This window comes from Morone saxatilis, unplaced genomic scaffold, assembly GCF_004916995.1.
Source record: "Morone saxatilis isolate NCDOM2014 unplaced genomic scaffold, NCSU_SB_2.0 Contig16, whole genome shotgun sequence".
Classification (NCBI taxonomy): Eukaryota; Metazoa; Chordata; class Actinopteri; family Moronidae; genus Morone; species Morone saxatilis.
In genome coordinates, this window is record NW_023339718.1 from 17,485,626 (window position 1) to 17,506,580 (window position 20,955).

The following is a 20,955-nucleotide window of genomic DNA, read 5'->3' on the forward strand; positions in this document are numbered from 1 at the left end:
GTGTTATTAAGGTCAAGATTTTCTTGTTTTGTTGCATTTTAAAAGTTCATGCATATCAGACACTATTAAGCTGCAGTGAGAATTAAAACCAAGCTGCGTGAAATCTGAGTGACATAGGCTTCTGATTCTGCCCTGATTTTACAGATAAAGTACAAAGCAAATGCAGTTTTTCATCTGATAGTGCTTCTACAAGTCACCAAGTCTGCAAAAATCCGGCCGTAGATCTCTTAAAGTAGCCCATCTTTTTAGTAACAGTCAAACAACAACAGCTAAGGAGCTAGGATTTGTTCCTGGCCAGGGTCCTGGTACAGTTAGGGGATTTCTTCCACGCAAGGTTTATCTAAGGTCTAAACTAGCGGATGGACCCATGTGTCATCGGGCATGTAAACAAGAGCATCTGATGTGGTCGGTCATGTCGAGTTAACGCCCAGTACAGTTTAGGCCAAAACTGCACTGTTCACGCCAGATGGGAAGATCAACCGCAAGTATCCCTCAGTAACCACAGCTGTCCTGAGACTGAAGGGTCAGCAGAATGCTGCAGCGTCTGAAGGGAAGGAAGGAAGAGGATTGAGAGAGGGGGGGTGGGGGCGACTGTGAGACATGACTCGACCTACATATCAGTAAGAGGGAAACATGACTCGACCTACATATGGTTGAGGGAGAGGATTCAGTGAAAGATGACTAAAGAACCCATTTGTGGCTCATTTTGCTCAAATACTAGAAAAGACTACAATAAAAAATATCATGACATTAACATTGCAACAATATTATACTGTAGTTTTGTTCTGATTCTTACAGCTAGAAGGTGTACAGACTACCTGTTTCCCCTTGTTTCCAGCATTTATGCTCAGCTATCCTTTTTAACTTTGTAAAATAAGAGATGAGACTGGTATCTGTCTTCTCATCTCAGAAAGAGGCATATTTCCCAAAATGCTGAACCATCCCATTAAAAATGAGTATTTATTTTTCAAGCTATTTTGCTCGATTTAGAATGTATATACTTTAGCATCCTGTAGATTGAGAAAATAAGTGAGTAATAACTCACATACTTCTTAATTTATTAATGCATACATTTATTCATTTATTTGGTATCTATATACTATCTGCACCTTATTAGCTTTATGTGGTGATTCTTTAAAGGGCTAATATATCTCTTGATTCAACAACACAACAAGGAGCTGCTGACCCACCAAAAACAATGCATAGTCTTGGGTTGATTTAGAATTTCTGTCTTGTATGATGGTCAGAACGCTGTGTTTTGGCATCAAAATATAAAAATACTTAAAGGGTTATACATGAAAATATCTACATTCACTTTCCACAATATTGGAGCCTTTGTTAACTCACATGCAAAACTAATAAAACACAGTTTTTCCACAGACTCACTTAAACCAACATTTTCTACAACTCTGCAGCAGTTGTGAGAGTGAGTGAGAACAGACTGTTGTTCTTGTAACACGGTATAATACCCTCTGGCTGACCTTTTGGCTTTTGCGTTTGTTTTCTGTTCTCAGTAGCCCACCACGACCCGGAGAACACCTTCAACTGCAGCTTCATCGAGCCTCCTTCAGTGGTCGAGCAGCCCTCCCCCTCCTCCTGGTCGTCCCAGGAGTCCTTTTCTTCCTTTGAGAGTGGAGACGAGGGGCCAGTTTACTGTGTGCCCAATGAAGGTGAGTCATCGTAAGAATAAATAAACTGTTTAGTTATCTGGAATGACGCACATAAATACATGATTTGTCTTTGGCATGTAGGAGCCTTTTCACATACACACAAGTGCTGATAGACACACATCTTTAGAGAAGTCAAGATCCCGAGTGTGGTTGTGCAGTGACTCACCCATTCTGTAAATCTCATTACAGAGATAATTTCTATATCATATGCCATCTAGGTCCAGATTTTGCTTCCAGAACAAGGAGAGTATAAACAGGAAATGGAATGGTCAAGTCAGCATATGGCACAAATCCAAACAGTGACTAACTCCTTGAAGTTGGGTGGAAAACACCCGTTCCATCAGTTTCTATAATGGAAGTCTGCTAGTCAGGTTTTGTTTGAGGATTTTTGTGTGTGTTGTGTGATTGATGGATTTCTAGGGCTCCCTTAGTTGTTTGATTCAGTTCTCATTCTCCCCATGAATGGTTCAAGGACTTTGAAACAAGAGATTTTAAACTTGGGCACAAAATAATTACTGGAAACATTGTGAAGGGTTTTCAAATTAGAGTTTCACTGATAGGATCTGTTGCATTGGAGCTGCTCCAGTCTCAAGTATGTGTATACAAAATAGCAAATGAAGTGGTAGATATAATAACATGTGTTAGTGCTTTTCTGGTTGGAAGAAGTCTCCTTGCCATTTGATTTCCACTTTATTATTGACAATGTAACATTTTTAAATTATTGTGTTGTATTGTATTCTCAATTTTATTTATATAGCTTAAAATCACAAAAAACAATTTGCCTCTAAGGACTATACAATCTGCATAGCATACATATACATATCTGTAAAACCTTTGATTCAAATGAAAAAAACACCACAAAACTAAATATTAAATGTTTTATTAATATATACCGTCCACTGTGACTACAAGTGGTAATGACAGGGTAATGGTAAAATCTAAAACAGTGTAATAGTAGCACAAGTAGGGAATCATGTTGGCGAACTGCCACAGTAATATCAGTCACACAAGCAATATCTACTGTATCGAAAGTTACCATTATTAGCATTGAAGCCAAGGTTAGTTTTAGCTTATGAATTAAACTTTACATTTGTGAGAGGAATGTGTGACTTGTTCAATCATACGTTACATAATCTCACTTTACTTGATCAATGTGAATTTTGAATATTGAATAGATAATTCTTATTAATGCTAAACTAATGCCATCTTCCAATGATCCACAGAATCTGTGAACGAAAGCAAAGAGAAGCGCAGCCCCAGCCCAGCAACAGAGAGGCCAGAAGCTATCCTTAATGAGGAGGATGCAGGGGAGTACACCTCCCTGAAAGACACCAGTGTCGCAAAACCAGAAGGCAGTGAGCAGCCCCTGCTCAAGTCCTCTGATAGTGAAGGCTCCACAAGTGGCTCCGAGTCCACTACTGCAGCCGTCTACGCTCGCATCGCCCGTCTCTCCAAGCAGTCCAAAGAGGACGATGGCAGTGGCAAGGATGGGGATGGCACTCCTACACCAGAGGTTAAGCGCAATGGAAAGCCACCACCATCCCCTGGCAAGCCCAAACCTCGACCACCAGACCCATCCACTAAGCCCAAGGTATCGTGGATACATGGAAATACTACAGGGTCTCCCCAGCTAGAGCAGCAGGGACAGGGAGGAATGAAGGCACTTGCAGTGCCAAAGGAGAAAAAGAGGAGCTCCAGCGATGGCTCAGCCAAGAGCGACGAGCGGCAGAAAATGAAAGAGAAGAGCCGTGAGCAACAGAAGAAACAGGAGGGGAAGGAGGCAGAAGTCAATGGCTCCCCCAGCAAACACAAACCTCTGCGAGGTAAGAAGTCTGGGGACGAGCACAGCAGTCCCAGTCACATGGAGCACATTAATGGTGTGGTTCAGAATGCCCTGAAGAAGATAAGTAACTTCCACAGCTCCTCATCTGAGAAGAAGAGTGCTGACAGTCCAAAGGAGACCCCCAAGGATGCACCCAAGAGCCCCAAGGTTATTCACCCTCATATGAACTCTGAGGCTGCCACGCTCCTGGCTGCTCAACTTAAGGAGAAAACCCAAAGCATCAACAGGAATGAGGGCACAGGTCTGACAAAGACCAATGGTCTTTCCACACCCAAGGGACACCGGGAGAAGCCAACACCTCCGCAGAAAGCCAAGAGGACCCCCTCCAGTGGATTGAGCCAGCAGGGCTCCAACAAGCCCTTGCTGCCTACCTCGAGCAGCCTCCAGAAGATGGTGGCACCCGTCAGCACCGATCTTGGGACCCCTGATGCCAAGAGCCCGGAGAAGCAGGACTTGAACGGCTCAAGGGCAGGGGACCCAACGTTGGACCAGACACCAAAGAAGACTCCCATGAAAAAGCCACCCAGGAAGAAAGGCAAGGAGGGTACTTTGGATACATCGGAAAATAAAACACCCCAGCAAAAGACAGCCATTATGCCACCACAGGTAGTCAAATAAGTGAGACAAATGGCTGAAGTTTGTGAGGAATTTCAAAGAGACTAAAATGGATTTGTTGGAAGGTGAACCACATAGTTTTTCAATCAAGGAATATTAAAAAATTTTCTGTGTGAGTGTGCTGTGACTCCAGGACCAGTCAAGAATGAGAAATGCTTTTAAATGGAAGGGCGCAGTTGAGTCGTATTGGTGAGTTATATTATAATGACCTCTATACACCATTGTATTTCATTTCAAGAGTCCTTTTTTGTATAACAACTATGTATCAATCTCACACCACAACCTGTGGCTAAGCCGGACACAACTGTGAGAACAGTGGTGCACAGACATAATCCATAGTTCATTCATCTCTATTCATCAGCAGTATGTCCACCACTATATTTATACATGGATTGCTTTTGAGGTTGCATAACTGTAATTTGATATGCAGGTGTCAGAAAAAAATATCTATTTTTTATGTACGCTCTCTAAAGGTACTAAAGGTACTTAAAATAACAAGAGAATTAGATCCTCTGAGGATTGCAAGCTATTTTTTGTTTGTTTTGTTGTTTTTTCTCATTTCTAAGGACCAACATGCCCAAATACAGCTTTATACCTGAAGCCACCCTAAATTAGATATAATCCTCACTCTTGATGTCAAGGCTATTCTTTGCAAATGAGGGTCTCCTTAATTGTCAATGAAGAGCATCACTTTTATAGTTTCAGTGTGATTTATTGGAGAAAAAGAAAGCACCTTTTTATTTTCCTCCTCTACTAGAATTAGGACTTTCAGGTTGATATACAGCGTTATTTGGAAGCTTCTCTTTAATCAACAAGGTTGACACCCCACAGTATACAAGTTATGCTACATTTAGGACTTAGTTTGGCTTCTTTGCTTGTGAGTCACCTTTAATTGCTCACTGACTTTAGCGTTTGGTTTCAAGGCTCTTCTCTAAAGAAATGTTGGATTTAAAGTCTTAACTCTCTTTTGTCCAACTCTGTCAGACATGGTTTGTTGAAACCCAAACAAGCTCTTTGATCTTTTTGTAAAAAAGGGCTGTTTTAAACCTCTTTCATACTTCTGCTAAAACCAAATGACCATAATGTGCTCTTACTGTACGTTTTATTCAGTCAGCTAAACCACTAAACCAAAAATGAAATCCCAAGCCATCCTATGTCCTCACTTGATGTCATGCTTATAAATCCCTTTAAACTCACTTTCTTCCTCTGTAATACAGCAACATCTGTAGTTTCCCTTTGCTGTATTTATGAAAATATACTACAGGACAATAACCTCCCTGTAGATGGAATAGATAGTTTTGTTAAAGTAGTGGCTGTTCGTAGCATTCTCAACAGATCAGACTACAGAAGGAGACTGCCATGTGTCTTTTTTTGCGCTTTCAGTTTAGTCAAGAAACTAGGTCAATATTGCCATTAGAGCTATTCTCATTCATTTGTTTATGCCATCAGGGTCTTGTGAAAAAAAATACAAAAAATAAAAAAGATGTTTTTCCCTAAAGGATCATATTTTCTAAAACTAGTGGATGAATGCTGAAGTAATAGGGTGCTTTAATTTCATTGTTTTAGGGTAAGACTATAAGGCTAATGGTACCATGCCTCAAGTGTTAAAATGTGCCTCAACTGTTGATCAGTTTAAGCAGAAGAAGCTATGTTTGCCTAAATGTTGTTGCCAACTTTTGTTTCACATAAAATAAGTAAACCAAAAAACGTGGTGGGGAGGAATACTTTAACTGTTTCTCAAAATGAAAACCTCTTAATTTCAGTGATTGGTGGATAGCTTTACTGAAAGTAGCACTCAAAACATGAGCTATGTCCAACAAAGTATGTATGCAACGTGCTATTGCCCTGTTTTGGGCTGAAGAATATTTTACATTCACAGGTAATTTGAGAAATTGTCTTGGTTTTGTTTGTTTTTTTCAAGGTACAACACATTTTTTTGGTTATTTTTTAAACACTTCCTACTTGTATACATTGTGTACTTTTTATTATCTTTGTAAGCTGTGCTTATATGACCTTTTTAGTTCTTCTGTTTTCCTTGGTGTCAATGAACTGGCTTTCATGTTGTATTTGCTTTTTTTTGGTATGTTGCTTATTATTTTTGGCTCTGAAGCAAACCTGCAGTATGAATACTTTCCTCCTGTAAAGTTTACATTGGCTTTGTAATTGTTCTCTGTTGATGTTATTGTTTGTGTAACACTTAACTGCATGACGCAGAGTGTAATTATATGGCATTAATAGCTGCACAGGAAATCTGTAACCTTATTGTTCCCTACAGTTGTTATTATTGCCTCCCATGAAAAATAACTCATTCAGAAAGGATTGTACAATACTACTATGATACCACTGTTGAAACAATTGCATATACTTAAATCCATAACATTGTGTAATTATGAAGTTGCAATTTTTATCTGACTGGCCCGTGCCTGTTTTTATAGGCTTACAGTGCATTGTTGTAAAGAGGGCCTGAAAAGCTGCAAAACGTTACCAACTGTAAAGTATATTTTGTCTGTTGTGGTTTGTTTTTAGCAACTTTGATTTCCATTTGTGTATGGTTATTAAATTGATGTGTCCTCATTTACTTCTTTGGAATAAAAAACCAATACATGTAGCTAGTCAAACCAGAACTTAAAAATCTGTCCTCACTTCATTGATTTAGAGTGATAGTCATCATATGCTAATCACTGAGACCCCCTTCATTCTCATGGGGGCATGACCTATTCTTGGTATTTTCTCCCAGTGTCTTTTTCCAGCGTACAATCAACTAGAACACCAATATGGGGAAAAGGGATGTATTAGGTAATACACCACATAAATCTCTTATTGTATTCTTCCCACAGATTCATTTGAATACTTATTGATATTTGAACCTTTCCTGTGACTTTGTGCTACTGGGTTGTCGAGTCCTTGGGTCAAGGCAGGAGTCCTCCAGAGTCATTCAGTCACAGCGGCTCTTCAAAGAGCCCCAGGGAACCAGGAAACTGTTACTTTGGCTCCTTTAGGATGGGGGGGACAAGAGCTCCTTTCATGGGGGAAAAACAGTGGAAACTCTGTGCTAAGGAGTTAATCACGCGCTGCATTAGTGTCCTCTCTTTGCGGGGAGAAGAGGGATATAGCAGGACTGGGCCACAAGGCAATGAAGGAGGACGAATGGATGGATATAAGGATGGATGGATAGGTCATAGGATGGTTAATTGGAACCAGAGCGCGAAGTGACCAACTTTTGACATGGTTTTCTACTTTTTATGAATGAATTACTTACTGAATATGTGTAATTAATGCTATAGTATAAGTTGTATTAAGATTTTTCAGGACTGAAGAACTTGAGTCTAATTAACATTCCACTTTTGTCGCCGTGTCTTGATGGTAATAACGAATGGATGGTTATCTGACCTTTATAGATAATTCTAAAAAGATAAAAACTATTGAAAGGTTTGCCCAACATGGACTGCTTTCTTTGATCAAACAATTTAATTAACAATTTCCACATTTTGACAGCATAACATTTGTTGTCTTTTTAGCTACGCTAGCAGCATAGCTCAAGGGATGGCAAGGTTGGTTCACCACTTTGGTCTAGACTGAAATACCTCAACGACTATTAGATGGATCGCCATGCAATGTTGTACAGACATTCATGTTCCCTAGAGGATTAACCCTGATAGCTTTGGTGATCCTCTGACTATCAGTCTAGCATCACTATGAGCGTGACTTTTTGGGGGGGGTCTTATTGAAATGTCTAAATACGTCTTGAGTCACTTTAAAGTTTATATTTGTAGATTTTTGTGGAAAAACTGAATGGATTGCCACTGAATTGTAATACTATGTTGTTCTTTTCATTTAAGTAAACTTTTATTTATGATCATGTACCTGCAAAATGAATGGCAGTCCCATCAGCCTCAGATTTATTTCATGTTTTCTCTTAATTAGTTAGCATTCTAGCACGCTACATTTAAACATTGTAAACATTATACTGGCTACACATCACTGTGTTATTATTGTAATCATGTTAGCATGCTGACATTAGAATTTTGGTCAAACAGCCACTGTGTAAAGCCTCACAGAGTGCCTAGACCGGCTGTAGGCTCAGTCCCCCCGAAAATCATCGAATTTTTAATGTGACAATGGCTTGAAGTCTGATTCATTGCTAGGATGGAAAGGAATGTTGACACAACTGCCTCCATCTGCCCATCATCAACTTGCAGATGAAGAAGATTCTCAGCTGAGCATACCAACACATGTTCTATGACTTTTCATCCTTGACATGTTGTGGGAAAGTCACAGCTTGGAAATGTGCATTGCGTGTCAACACTGTGCAGCATTTCAGGATAAACTGTGCTGATTGAGCATCTGTACAACATGTGATGGATTTCTGTTCTTGATGCTTTTGAATAACTTTAAATGGGAGAGGCATTTGTATGATAATGGCACTTGGCCTTTTCATATTCCCTCTGCATTAGCTAAAAGTATTTTGCTCCATTTATTGACTTGGTATTGAAGGTTGACGTGTGAAACATAACATTTCTTTGGCATTGCAACTCAAAAGAACACAAAGGAGCGACTATACAGGATAACGCAAAGCTTGGTCAAAAAGTCAGGGTTAGGAGTGTGGGAAGGGGGTTCAATGACATGTCGCCTGCCACTCTAAACATGACTTGGAGCTGGGGCGCCCTCAGTGTGCCAAGTCTATAGAAACAGCGAGGCTTTATAACTCCCTATGAGTCAGCCAAAAGCCCTGGACCCAGAAATCCTATTCCAGTCCCTGGGTTTCCATGGCAATGGGAACAGATTGGAACCACATCTGGTAGCCATTTCAGTCCCTGCAAGGAGAGGAAGAAAGAAATTTATGAGTGAGGGGGAAAAAGACAAATATTTTCTGCAATGCAAAGCAGAAAGAAAGTGGAGTCAAGTTACACTTGAAAGGGGTTGAAAATATTAATTTGGCCATGGACTCAGTCAAGAGCAGTTTTTCAGTGCCCATGTAGGTTCAGGATAATGGATTAAGTTTAACTCCATTTGAGTTAAAATCTTGTAAGGAACCTTTAGAAGTAACTTCTGTTAGCATGCATGAATGGATATGCTTAAGAAACAAAGTCAAGATTTCATGTGGTCATAGAAAGCTATTTATCCATGTGAATCCTCTTACTAGGTTTTGAAAACCTATTGCTGAGATGTTATTAAAAGTTACTTCTTGAAAAACCTCAGTGTAACAGAGAGTCTGAGGTTTTGACGTTTACAATTGGAAAGTAGCTTTTTGTTCTAGTGTTCAAACCACCGACTGTTTCACTGTCTGACATAGATGTGTGTTTGTTGCAGCATGATTTCCTAAAATGCAGTCATTTCCCTGGCTGATTCATTGCATCAGACACAGCCAGAGGAGATTTGAATATGCTGTTTTCATCTCTTATCCCTGTCGACGCGCTGTCTGCAAGAAACGCTGTCTAATTGCAGTCCTCCTTACACGTTAAATGTTGTTTCTCAGCCCTGTGGAAATGCAGTAACTATGAAATGACATTTACTGGAAATGGAGCTGGTTGCTTTTCTTGAGCCAAAACCACTGAGAACTGAGGTCAGCTCACAACCAGAATGGGGAGGAGAAACAGCGCCAGCATCAAATGTGTGTTTATAGATTTCCAGTGACATCTACTCACTCTGCGATTTAAGACTGCCATTATAATAGACCCGAAACTCTCTTGTTGTTGCAGTGAGCAAAAAAAAGTCGCTCTTAATGCACAAATTAAGAGCAACCACACATCATGCCAAACTCCCAAATAGATGCTCAGACAAGCTGGTGAAGTGCTGAAACTAGGCCAAAAGAGCTGAAACTGAAGGAGTCTCAGTTTGGGATGGATACACTCATTAGTATTGAACTTAAAGTTAATGTTTGTACTATTTACTTTAGTTCCACCCACTCTGCTGCATCTGTGACATTTTAAACTACTTTGAGCCAGACTTGATGCATCCTTATTTTAACAGTGTTAGGACAGAGAGCTTCTGGAAGACACATACAAACAGTTTTCATCTTAAATGAAAGTTCTGTAAATGTGGTATACAAATGAATATGAATAGCCAGAAATGTAATTAAGCCACAGTTGCTCTCTCTATCCAGATGGATTTTTTTCCTTTTCTTTCACATGGAGGGGTGTGCAAACAGTTGTCTGGGACTTCAAATTGCCCTGGATTTTTCCCCCTTTGTCAGCATAATTCTGTGGAACGAGTGTATCAGGGGAGAAGATTTGGATGGCTAATAGAAAGCAGATCAGTTAGATGCTCTTTCTTTCTTTCTTTTACTTTCTTTCTCTCTTCTCCCTATTTCTTCTAAACCCTCTCTCATGTTTTTTCTCTGTAGCCTATTTTCCTTCTCCCTCATTCACTTCTTTCTCCCCCTCTCCCTGTCCTTTATTCCCTCACACACCCATCCATCCGCTATCTGTGCAGTAAAGTGGGACTTCAGACTTCATAATGTGGCTTGAGGTTTCAGCTTTCACATAATTCCACAGGCTGACCCAAAGTTGTTTTTTTTCTTTCTGCTTCTCACTCACTCCAACCTGGAGCAGCAGAGAGAGAGAGAGAAAAAAAACTGCTGCCTTATTCCAGATATTGGGACGGAAAATTATCACAAGACCAAATGTGTCTGCCCAAACCCAGGGAAAATAGGCAGATGGCTTATGTTTTTATGCACTGGACCCCAACTGTCCCGACAATCAGTCCTGTCTGCAACCGACGAGCTGTAGTTTACAACAGCTTTGTTGTTTGAGACGCAAACTTTCACTCCAACTTTTTCGCCCAAACCAGTAACAACACATGCCGGTGCAAAGTTACTCACCTTTAGCTTGCAAGAACATTTCCCGCATCAGTTTTGCTCTATCATGTCTTTGTGACTCAGAGGCCAGGTCAGGATTATTTACACCCTTCTTATCTGTGGCTTATTTCCATATATATTTACTGTATGTGGTTGCAGTGCACTGGCATATGAAGTGTTGGCTGTGTATTCACTGTCACCACAGCTGTGTGATGGTGTGTACGCACCCCTCACAGCCCTGTTCTACTTCACAGGACAACACTGGAGCCATTATGGAGACCCATGTGTTTCTGATTACCCAGGCACAGATTAGAGGGAGGGGAGCAGTGGTTGTTGTCTGTTTACCCCCCCCCCCCCTTATGTGGCCTGAAACTGGACATCCATCAGTGCAAATATCTCCGCCGCCCTTGCTACCCTTCCCACCTCTATGCCAAACCTTCACTACCAGGCCTATCTATCACTATATTCTTCATTTAAATATGTAAACACTGGAATCTTTGTCAGTGACCTACATATCGTGCCAAAAGCACCAAGCTGTCACTGCTGTATTCCTGAAAACATACTTTTGTTGCTTAATCATAAACACCGTTGTGGCTCCAGTGTGAGACCGCAGAAGACAGTGTTGTTTCTTTGTTGTTGCTTCAGCAATGTGATACTTATTTGACCTCCACAAAGAAATTCTCTTTTGATTTCCCTCTGGAGAGGTCAAAGGTCAGGATCAGCTTCAGAACAGTGTCCAAGAGAGTGCTCAAGGATACACCAGGAGGACTATATGTCAGCTGACCCAAACAAAGCACAAGCAATTTCTTCACATCTAAAACTAAATATGCTTTTTAATGAAATCCTGAAAATCATTAATTAGAGGTGATAATCCACGAAAATCTAAGTTTGATGGATAATTTATCAGTCAGACACCAGTAATTTTAGCATTTTATGTCAACAGAGTTTGAGTTGCTGAAAGGTATCTTTTGTTGCCGTTGTTATTTTTTTGTTTTATGTTTTGGTCTTTCCAGAAGTGGTCATTATCATTGCTGATGCGGCCAGTTTTCCATCATCCTTTGTAACGAGCCAGACGGTGATTAAAACAGCAATGTAAAAGCTTTGTCCCTTCAACCATGTGTTTGCCAATTTCATCAAAATACTTGCTTCATGAAAGGTGTCCTGAAACGTGACGAACCCTAACCTAGTCCTCAAAATAACAACAAAAACTAGCAAAAGCTTATTCCAGTTCAAGAGATCAATAATCTTGGTGCAAGTTGTAATTGTGATTTCAATCAGCAGTAGAAAGCAGTTATTGCTTAGACACAATCACCTTTTTAGGTATGATTATTGGCATAGTGAGTTGGTGCCAACTATTGGACCATGTGGTGGAAGACATATTAAGATCTTTTATGTAAAGAAATATTTCAACATATGCTTTCTTGCCAAGCATTAGATGAAAAGATCAATATCACTCTCTTATCCGTTAAATGTCAAGTTGGAGTCAACAGCTGGTTAGCTTAGCATGAAGACTGCAAACGAGGAAACAGCCTGATGGAGGGAGAAATCCACCTACACGCAACTTCAAAGCTCACCAATTAACAGGTTACATCTTGTTTGTTTAGTCTGTATAAAACGCAATCATGTGCAAAAATGGCAATTCGGATCAATTTACATGGGACTGATCTGACTATATAGGCTGTGATCTTCGTTAAAAAGCAGCAACCTCCTCTCACCTTTATCATCAACATAACAAAGACATTGCAAACAAGGTCCCGGGCAGCAAACCATCCTCATCATACATGCCTGTACAGCATAGATCCTTGGCCAAGGTCAGTAGCGTCTCACAGCCTTCTGCAGCCTCCCTGTGTGGGGAAAATTGGAGCCACTTATTTTAGGTCGTAGGTTCAAGTCAACCGCGGGCTAAACTCAGTGGCGTTCTCATTTAATCCATGAGCTGTAAATTTGCTTACAGTGGCTGTCACGCATAGACATCTCACTCCATTAGGACTCCACTCGAGTCAGGGCTGAGAAAGCAGCATTGTGGCAAATGCTGAGGATTCAACGTTTGTTAGTTTTGTGCTGGACAAACTTATTTACCATGTAGAGGAAATTATATTTTGCACCTTGAACCCCAACCTCCACAAGGTTATGTCCACTTCTGTACAGTATACAGTGGAGCCCACTCATTAGCATTGTATTCTTATTGAATGAAGTCCTCCACATGGCCTTCACTTCTTTCAACAGTGCCTCTCTTCTTTATGAGAAGATCGGAGCACAGCAGGCAGACAGGCAGCAGGCTTCCCCCCCATTTGCCCCGAGGCTCCAGACAGATAAGCGCACACACACACACACACACACAGATAACTGTTTATACTCAAACTCATACTTTTATTCATCTCCCTTGGTCATCGTTAAACAGAAAAATAAATGTCTATACTATAAACATAAAAATAAACACTGGAGCCAAATATTTCTCACCAATGACGTGCACTTCATAAGAGAGTGGACACACAAGCTTAATGTCCCCCTGGCTGGTCGGCAGCATCCGGTGCTTTGGAGAAACAGGAAGTGTGTGTGTCTTTATAACAAGCTCTCTCAGGGAGGCAGGATTACAGTGAGGTGTTTTAGCTTTTGATCTTTACCAGCTGCAAGTGTTGCCATTTGCAACACTTGCAGCTGGAAAAGTTGCTCAGTATGAGTTTTGTAAATGTTTTCATCATCTACTTCTCTGTTCTGGTTATAAATGACTGCGTTTTCCTCTTTGTCAGCAGATTAATAATAACAACATCCCCCTTTTGGCACACTGATGTAAGCTGAATTGCAATTGTGAACACATATGGTATGCATCCACACATATAGACTGAGGAGTCAGCTCCAGCAAGATCACCCAACCTCCACTAGTCATTGTGTTGTTTTTTTTTCCCCACTCTCGTCAACTCTTTCTTTCTCTAAATCAACTCCGGGCGAACATACATTGTGAGAAACAGGACTGGAACTTTAAAACACAAAGATGCAAAGCTCCAGCAAGAGAAGTGTACAGGCTTGCGGATTTACGACGGCTGCCAAGGGGAGGAAACCCTGTTAAAAAAGGGGGATTGTTTTACTGCCATTTGACACATAATCTCAAGCAGTACATGCAGAGCACAGGACTCTGAGCTGCAGAGCACTCTGTGTCTGGAAAAGATAGAGACAGAGAGATGGTTTTGCTTCAGCATTCCAGGCAGGAATGGTTTATTTTTGTTGGAAACATAATTGTCTGTGGCTAGGATTTGGAAGCACATTTTACCCGCCAAACTGTCAGAAAGTGTAGATGTGGGTGTGACCGCCCTCTTGTGGTGACCTAACGTATTCGCTTTTTAACAACACAGAGGAACACAGAGTAAACTTGGACGGGAGATATGTTTTCCTATTCCAGGGTGTTAACACAGTGCAAATGTGCTGTGCTGTCATGAGGTCTGATTTCATACACGAGTACACAATGGAATTAAACACTACTTCTCATGCAACTACAACACAGTGGGGAAGAAATAAACGAGGGAAAGAAAGAGAGAAAGAAATTCCCTGGAGTGTTGTTTGTATCTGTTGCTGATGTTTTGGCTTGCAAAACTTATTTAGGATATACAGAATGTAATAGTTAAAACATGTGGGGAGGCATATTTTTTAACTTTGGAGATATTTCCATATAACAAGTTTTAATAGAAATTAGATTTTATCAGTCTTCATATCTAACTCTCGAAAAGAAACCGAATAAGCTTATTTAGTGTTGAACTATTCCTTAGTTAGTGTATATGTTAAAAAAACACACATCAAATGTTCAAATGTGTGTTTATAGGACTTCCATAAGAGTTTTTGTGTTTTGCTGTTATAGAAGGTTAAGGATTTACAAAGGTTTATTTACACCAATTAAGAAGTAAGTGTTTAATATTTGTTTGTGAATATGAGATCCCCCCCCCCTAAAAAAGATAAATATATATACATGTGACGTTAAGGGTGATATTTTGATTTCACCCTGCATCGACAAGTGTGTAGGATTTAGTTGCATCTAGTAGTGTAGTTCCAGAGAGCAATTCCCCTGGACAAAGGAGAAACTACGGTGGCCACGAAACGTGTGAATAACATGAATGCCCCTATGTGCCAGTGTTTGTCCAGGTCACTGAAAAAACATGGTGGTTCAACATGAAGGTGATCCACAGCGTTTGTAGTTATAAAAGGCTTAATCTAAGGTAACAAAAACATAATAATCTATACTTAGGTGATACACTTATGAAGACATATGTATGAATATTATTTTCCATGTCTGCCAATAGATCCTCCTAAATGTTACACACTGGACCTTTAATATAGCTATACTCTCCCAACAGAAACTATCCCCTGAAATTAAAAATACCTTTCTTTTTAGCACATAAGTCTAAAAAGTTTCTCAACAATTATTTTTAAGAAAATGGACAAATTAGTATAATTGCAAGTGCCCTTTACTCATTTTAAGGACACCTGTACCAGTCCAGTTGAGCTAAAATGTCCTTTTCAGCAGCTATGAGAGTGTCGCTGGCTATCAGTGGCCATCAACCACCTGCAAGTTAACAGTATGGGAAAAAGTGATAAGAGCACAGATGTGCTGTGGTTTCTGCAGACCCCCAATGACATCTGATGTGGAAGAAACTATAGACTATAAGGCCAGGGGCCTTTGGGAATCCAAAACAGCCTAATAACTAAGACTACAGCTGAAGAATAATATATATGTAGACCAGTTGGCTAACCAGGGAGCTACTTCTCAAATTAACACATTTCTGATAGAAAAACAACAAGAAATAGTGAGAAGAAAAAACACAGGAGTGGCAATGCTCCCCTATAGGAATGTGTCATGGTCTTGTCCACCCTGTGAAACTGTCCAAATAAATTAAAGGGTTGTGTATTGTTGGTAATAACTTAGGCAAAAGCAGTCAAAGATACTTATTTATCGTACAAAATGTGGGCCTTCTTGGTGCTCACTCTTGCCCTCACTGTTAGGGCATCAGACACCAACGACACAGCGGTTGAAGAAAAGCTTGTTATAGCCAGAGGTAAACTGCTGGTGAGTACAGACAGAAATACTTTTAAATTTAATTTGGATACCTTTTCATGATTATAATATAAAAAAGCTTCAGGAATGAGTGACATCAGTGCAGAGTCTGAAATTAAATATACACATGAGAAGAGGACAGGGGACACAGTGACAGCATTCAACAAGCAAATGGGAAAATTAGTAAGATGAGGGATAAGTGCTGTCATGTCAGTATGTATTCTGCTGAGATACGAAACCTATTTCTGGCACCTTTGATCACACACAACAACAAAACGCGCACAATGCTATTTGTCATGCTGTTTTAACAACTGTCTGTTGTCATCCCTGCAGGCTCCCAGTGTGGTCGGATGAGGCATAAAGAAAATGCCCGAGCTCCATCATTTTCTCCTGGAGCGCTGGGCTTTGTAGTATCCTTGTGTTCCTCAGGCTTTTTGGTAAGACCTGTCTTTTCCCCAAAAATCCCCACCACAGATTTTCTCATGACCTCTTTCATAAACAAAACAATGTTCCTAACAAGTTGCCAAGTCCAGTGCCAGCTCTGTGAGCTTTCCAAAACTCTTGCTCTTCCAAGTTAAAATCACGTTGAGTGAGACTAAAAATAGCAAAACAGATGGATGTTCTTTATTCCTTCACTGCATACCTGTTGTTTCCCTTGATCCGTTCTTTCCTGTCTAGCCACAACTTGGAATACGATTCATCGGAGGAGAAGAATCCGCGTCTGATATTCTATAACGAAAAGGACGAGGTTGTAAAGGTGAGATGTGAGTTAGGGGATCTTTTTACTCATCCGCCTTGTGATGGGGCTTATCTGGGGATTGCCAGAATGTCAAGACAGATTCATGTAGGCAAGGTTTAAGACTGCTGCATCTGATATCCCATCCTCTCTCAGATACCAAGTCAAGACTGAGTGTGTTTGAAAGACTGAGACTGAGTTACATAAAAAAACAGATGGCAAGAAAAAGGGAGAAAGTATATAAATTAGGGTTTCTGACAGCCGAGCACTGAAACAGTATAGTTGGTATGAATGTTGATATGAATTTGAACATTTTTATGTCCTGAAATTACAACTTTCCCACACACTTATATTTTTGTCAGCGTGGAAAAGCCCCTGAACCTGCATTTAGGCCAGCATGGGACAATGAAACTCCACTGAAACCAATGAATTTCTTTGGCATTCGCCTCTTCTAAGCACACAAAGAGCCACTCCTGTGATTTAAATGTAAACTTTGTACATACTTTACTGCTTTCTTGAGGTTTTCACATTTTATTTTCCCTTATGAAGCTTATGTAGGAGGTTTTCTTTTGTCACATTGGTTTTCATTTACTGTTTCATAATGTGGGTGCCTTTTGAGACAGTAATTTGACTTTAAACGAAGAATTATTTCTGAGGCTAAATTAAAATCCTAAATTAAACTTATTGAACAAATAAATGAAAACAAATATGCAAGAGGAACCTTTATATCAGCACTGACTGAACAAGTTTTCATAAAAATCCAATTTTGGTAAGCCAAACAAATGTATCAGCATAAACCTGCGTGAATCACAACACAGTGTGTGTCTGCAAACACACACTTCTCTGCACACAAATAATTTACACTGCATCACTGCTTATAAGCCTTTAACCATGTGTCCAAATGCATGTGTGTGGGTGTGCTTGTGTGTGTCTCCTTCCCGACACGTCAGACTGTTCCTGTGAAGAAAATGAAGGCAGACGAGATCAGCAGCCTGTTAGACTCACTTGGTTTCTACAAGAGGTCCCAGAAAGGGGAAGAGGTGCCAGAGGAGTTCCAGCATTTCCCCCTGCAAACCCCCAGGGACGAGCTGTGACGACACCTTGTGGCCAAACTCTGCCGCTGCACCCCAGCCACATTAATGATGAGTGGGGCCCCAGGGCCAAAACGATAAGCCAGGCACCATTCTGAGGACTCGTTGGCCGGGTGCCGCATGCAGAGTGTTAGTCATTGCTGTGTCACTCTGTTTATATGTTGAATTTAATAAATCAGTCAATAAATGTGTAAAACACCACAATAAATGATGGAGTGTATTGATGCATTTAATGTGCCTGATGTATGATTTAATGTAGGCTATTTATAACCTGGAATGGAATGGTATTAAAACATTGTACAGCACATAGTGCACACAGAAGTCTGCATGGGAGAACAATAAATATACAGTATGTGTGTAGATTTTTTTTTTTTTACTGAACATGCATTGTTCTGGTTCTGGTTTTGGTCCCATTTTATCCGTGCACAGCTTGAATAACTGCTAAATACTCTGTTTAGATAAACAAAGGTACTGAGCATCCTGAATGGCCACTAACTTACTTAACAAACTGCCATGCCGCTGTCTCAACCTAATCCTCAGCCCGCCCCCCTTCACTATAATCTGATTAGCAGTAGTGTCTGCCAGCGTGCGTCTGTGTGTGTCCATCTGTATCTGTGCCTTCATGCATTTGTGTACTTGTGTGGTTTAAACACAGCAAGGATTAGCAGTAGACACAAGGGACACAAACACAGTTTTGGACTGTTACACTTCCTGATTCCTCGGCCTTGTCATGGTCACCAGCTCTACCCACAATGCCTGTGTTTTACTCACCTGTTCCCGAGAACCTGCAGTTGGGTCTGGCCTACATGGGAGGCTCTGTGTTCACCAACAACAGGACAGCAGACAGCGACTTCACCAGGGAGCAGGAGGACGCCTCTGGTTAGTTACTGCTTCCACAGACTGCTACAATGTTAGATAACATATTAGAATACATCATAATATAGTATATTGATTGCAAACATGTAACACATGGGATTATGTGTAACTGAAACAAATTTTGGTATGCTTCTCTTGACATATTGATTATATTCTTATTGAGTGATGCTATGCTTAATGTATGTTTTGGCCTTTTTAAAGATTTGTTACTTGTCTTATGTCGCTTTAAAAAGTCTTACTGTCATTGGATCTACCTTTGCAGGGCTGGTAATTGTGATTAAGTTACATTAGAGGTTATGTCCCTTTTCTTGAGCTGTATACTTGAGCTGAATACATCATTTTTTCGACCTTCTGTATACTTACTTACTTATATATTTGTATTGTGCTGCAATACACAGACAAACATACCCCTGAAATTTAAATAGTGGAAAATTGTATTCCACACATCAGTCTTCTACTGGTATTGTGAAAAATATATTATTTTTGATTGTGAGTGTGTTCATAATAGTGAATCCTGCATGTGATGAATATTAGTGTTTAGTGTTAGTCTTGATATTTGTCTTGCAGTGGTCAACGAGCTGGTATCCCACCTTCCCCTGCAGATGCTGCTGTACTTCAACATGTTTTATTTCCCCTGCTGGTGGTTTTCTGCTGTTTTCATGTTGGAAGTCAAGGTTAGTTGGTGATTTATATTTTCATTACTAGATCCTTCATGTTTTTAGTGTTTCCTTTTAGTCTGTTCTTGGTTCAACTGACTTATAAAGGAACCAGGAATTGTAAAAATGAAGTCACAAGGAGGTCATTCATTGGACAGTTCTGATGACCTGTCATGTTGTCATATGGACGGTGAAATCAAAAGAAGGGTTATTCTGGTGAGCAAGTCATGCTGCACTGTACTGTACTGAACTGAACTTAAAGGCTTTACCCATGTAAATGGAAAAAAAATATATACTCAAGCATATGAAAACATTTTAGTCAGGATACTTGTTATGTGTTCAGAAGTAGCAGAAGTTGTGTTAAATTAAATCCACTGCGCATCAAATAGGAAAACATTTGGCTCTGGCACCGTCTAGTGGTGGCAGCAATAAGGATCCCCTCACATCTAACCAGGAAAATAATAGTGTGGAAGCAAGACATACAGTTGACTGCACCACTTTTCATTTGTATTATCTCATATTTCTGTAAAGCCAAACGTTATGCCATCTGAATCATTTGAAAGAATCACTTCGTACTTCCTACTTCACTTTTATTCATATTTCTAGGTATGTTTTGCTGCTAAATAGTACACTTTCCTGACATACTGACATTCCAGCTCTGCTTTATTTCCAGTTCTATTATCTTCCCGGGTACTACCAAGCTCTGCTCATAACTGGGATGATCCTCCTCACAGTCATTGAAGTGGTCCGACTTTATCTAGGCTACATTGGCAACCTTAAAGAAAAGGTAATTCAAACCAACATCCTCTCTGAAGCACAACACAGAGCTCTTTATGGACCCGTCTCCTGAATAACATAGAGGAGGAAGTGGCTGCTTAAGTATTCTGCCTGTGTGTGTAAACAATCAGCTCTTGGCTACAACTGTCTATTGAGTTTGTGTGTTTGTGGCTGTGTGTCTGTGCTTTCATGTGGATACAACCGAAACACTTGATGCCTGACTGCTCTATCTTTGCATCGCCTCCATCCACCAACCCAAAACTTTCTCTCCCCTTCTCTCATCATCAGATGCCAGAGCTGGCAGCCTTCTGGCTCCTGTCTTTCATGTTCCAGCTGCCAGTGCTGCTGTTCTTCCTGACCGATGAAGGAATTATCATCCTGCCTCTAGAGAGAGCCGTCCACTCTCTCTACCTCCTCTTCCTGCTAGCCCAGATCCTGGCCTCCTTCCTGGCACTCAGGACTATGACACGAAAGCTCACCTTGCTCTTCCATCTGCGCCAGTTTGGCAAGGTGGAGAGCTTCCACCACGCAGGGCTGAGCCCTGTCTACGGTCTGCCCTACCATCGCAGCGTGCTGCCCATGTCACCCCTCCATGAAATGTACAATTAAAGTAAAAATAAAATCAGTTCAGTTAACCTTGAATGTTTTGATATTTTCAATTTGGTGTCTAAAGAATTCTAATTTTTCATTTACATTTAAAACTGGGTGTCATTTATATATATTATACCTGAATTGCATTCTGGTCTATGGTTAAAAGAAAAACTGATGCATTTTCTGGTGATATTTTAAAAAGATGAAAAATCATTTTAGCCCCTCTCGAAATGTCAGAATCTGTCAGCCAAACTGCCATGGAG

At 40.4% G+C, this 20,955-nt stretch overlaps 3 protein-coding genes across 3 annotated transcripts in view; all 3 read left to right on the plus strand.

The window, feature by feature from the left end:
- scarf2 (scavenger receptor class F, member 2) overlaps positions 1-6,760 on the plus strand; it is an 18,694-nt gene extending 11,934 nt beyond the window's left edge. The window contains exons 10-11 of the mRNA XM_035657998.1: positions 1,515-1,670; positions 2,894-6,760. Of these exons, the coding sequence (XP_035513891.1) occupies positions 1,515-1,670; positions 2,894-4,131 (1,394 nt within the window). The 3' untranslated portion in view covers positions 4,132-6,760. The remainder of the gene's footprint in view (positions 1-1,514; positions 1,671-2,893) is intronic.
- Positions 6,761-15,837: 9,077 nt separating this feature from the next.
- selenoe (selenoprotein e) lies at positions 15,838-17,979 on the plus strand. The gene is made up of 4 exons (XM_035658000.1): positions 15,838-15,977; positions 16,299-16,375; positions 16,644-16,722; positions 17,652-17,979. Exons 1-4 carry the CDS (start codon positions 15,873-15,875, stop codon positions 17,793-17,795), a joined length of 405 nt encoding a protein of 134 aa, XP_035513893.1. The 5' UTR covers positions 15,838-15,872; the 3' UTR covers positions 17,796-17,979.
- Positions 17,980-18,544: 565 nt separating this feature from the next.
- Positions 18,545-20,710, plus strand: zgc:112294 (transmembrane protein 17A). Its single transcript, XM_035658284.1, has 4 exons — positions 18,545-18,671; positions 19,236-19,342; positions 19,998-20,111; positions 20,390-20,710. Exons 1-4 carry the CDS (start codon positions 18,545-18,547, stop codon positions 20,708-20,710), a joined length of 669 nt encoding a protein of 222 aa, XP_035514177.1.
- The last annotated feature ends 245 nt before the right edge of the window (positions 20,711-20,955 follow it).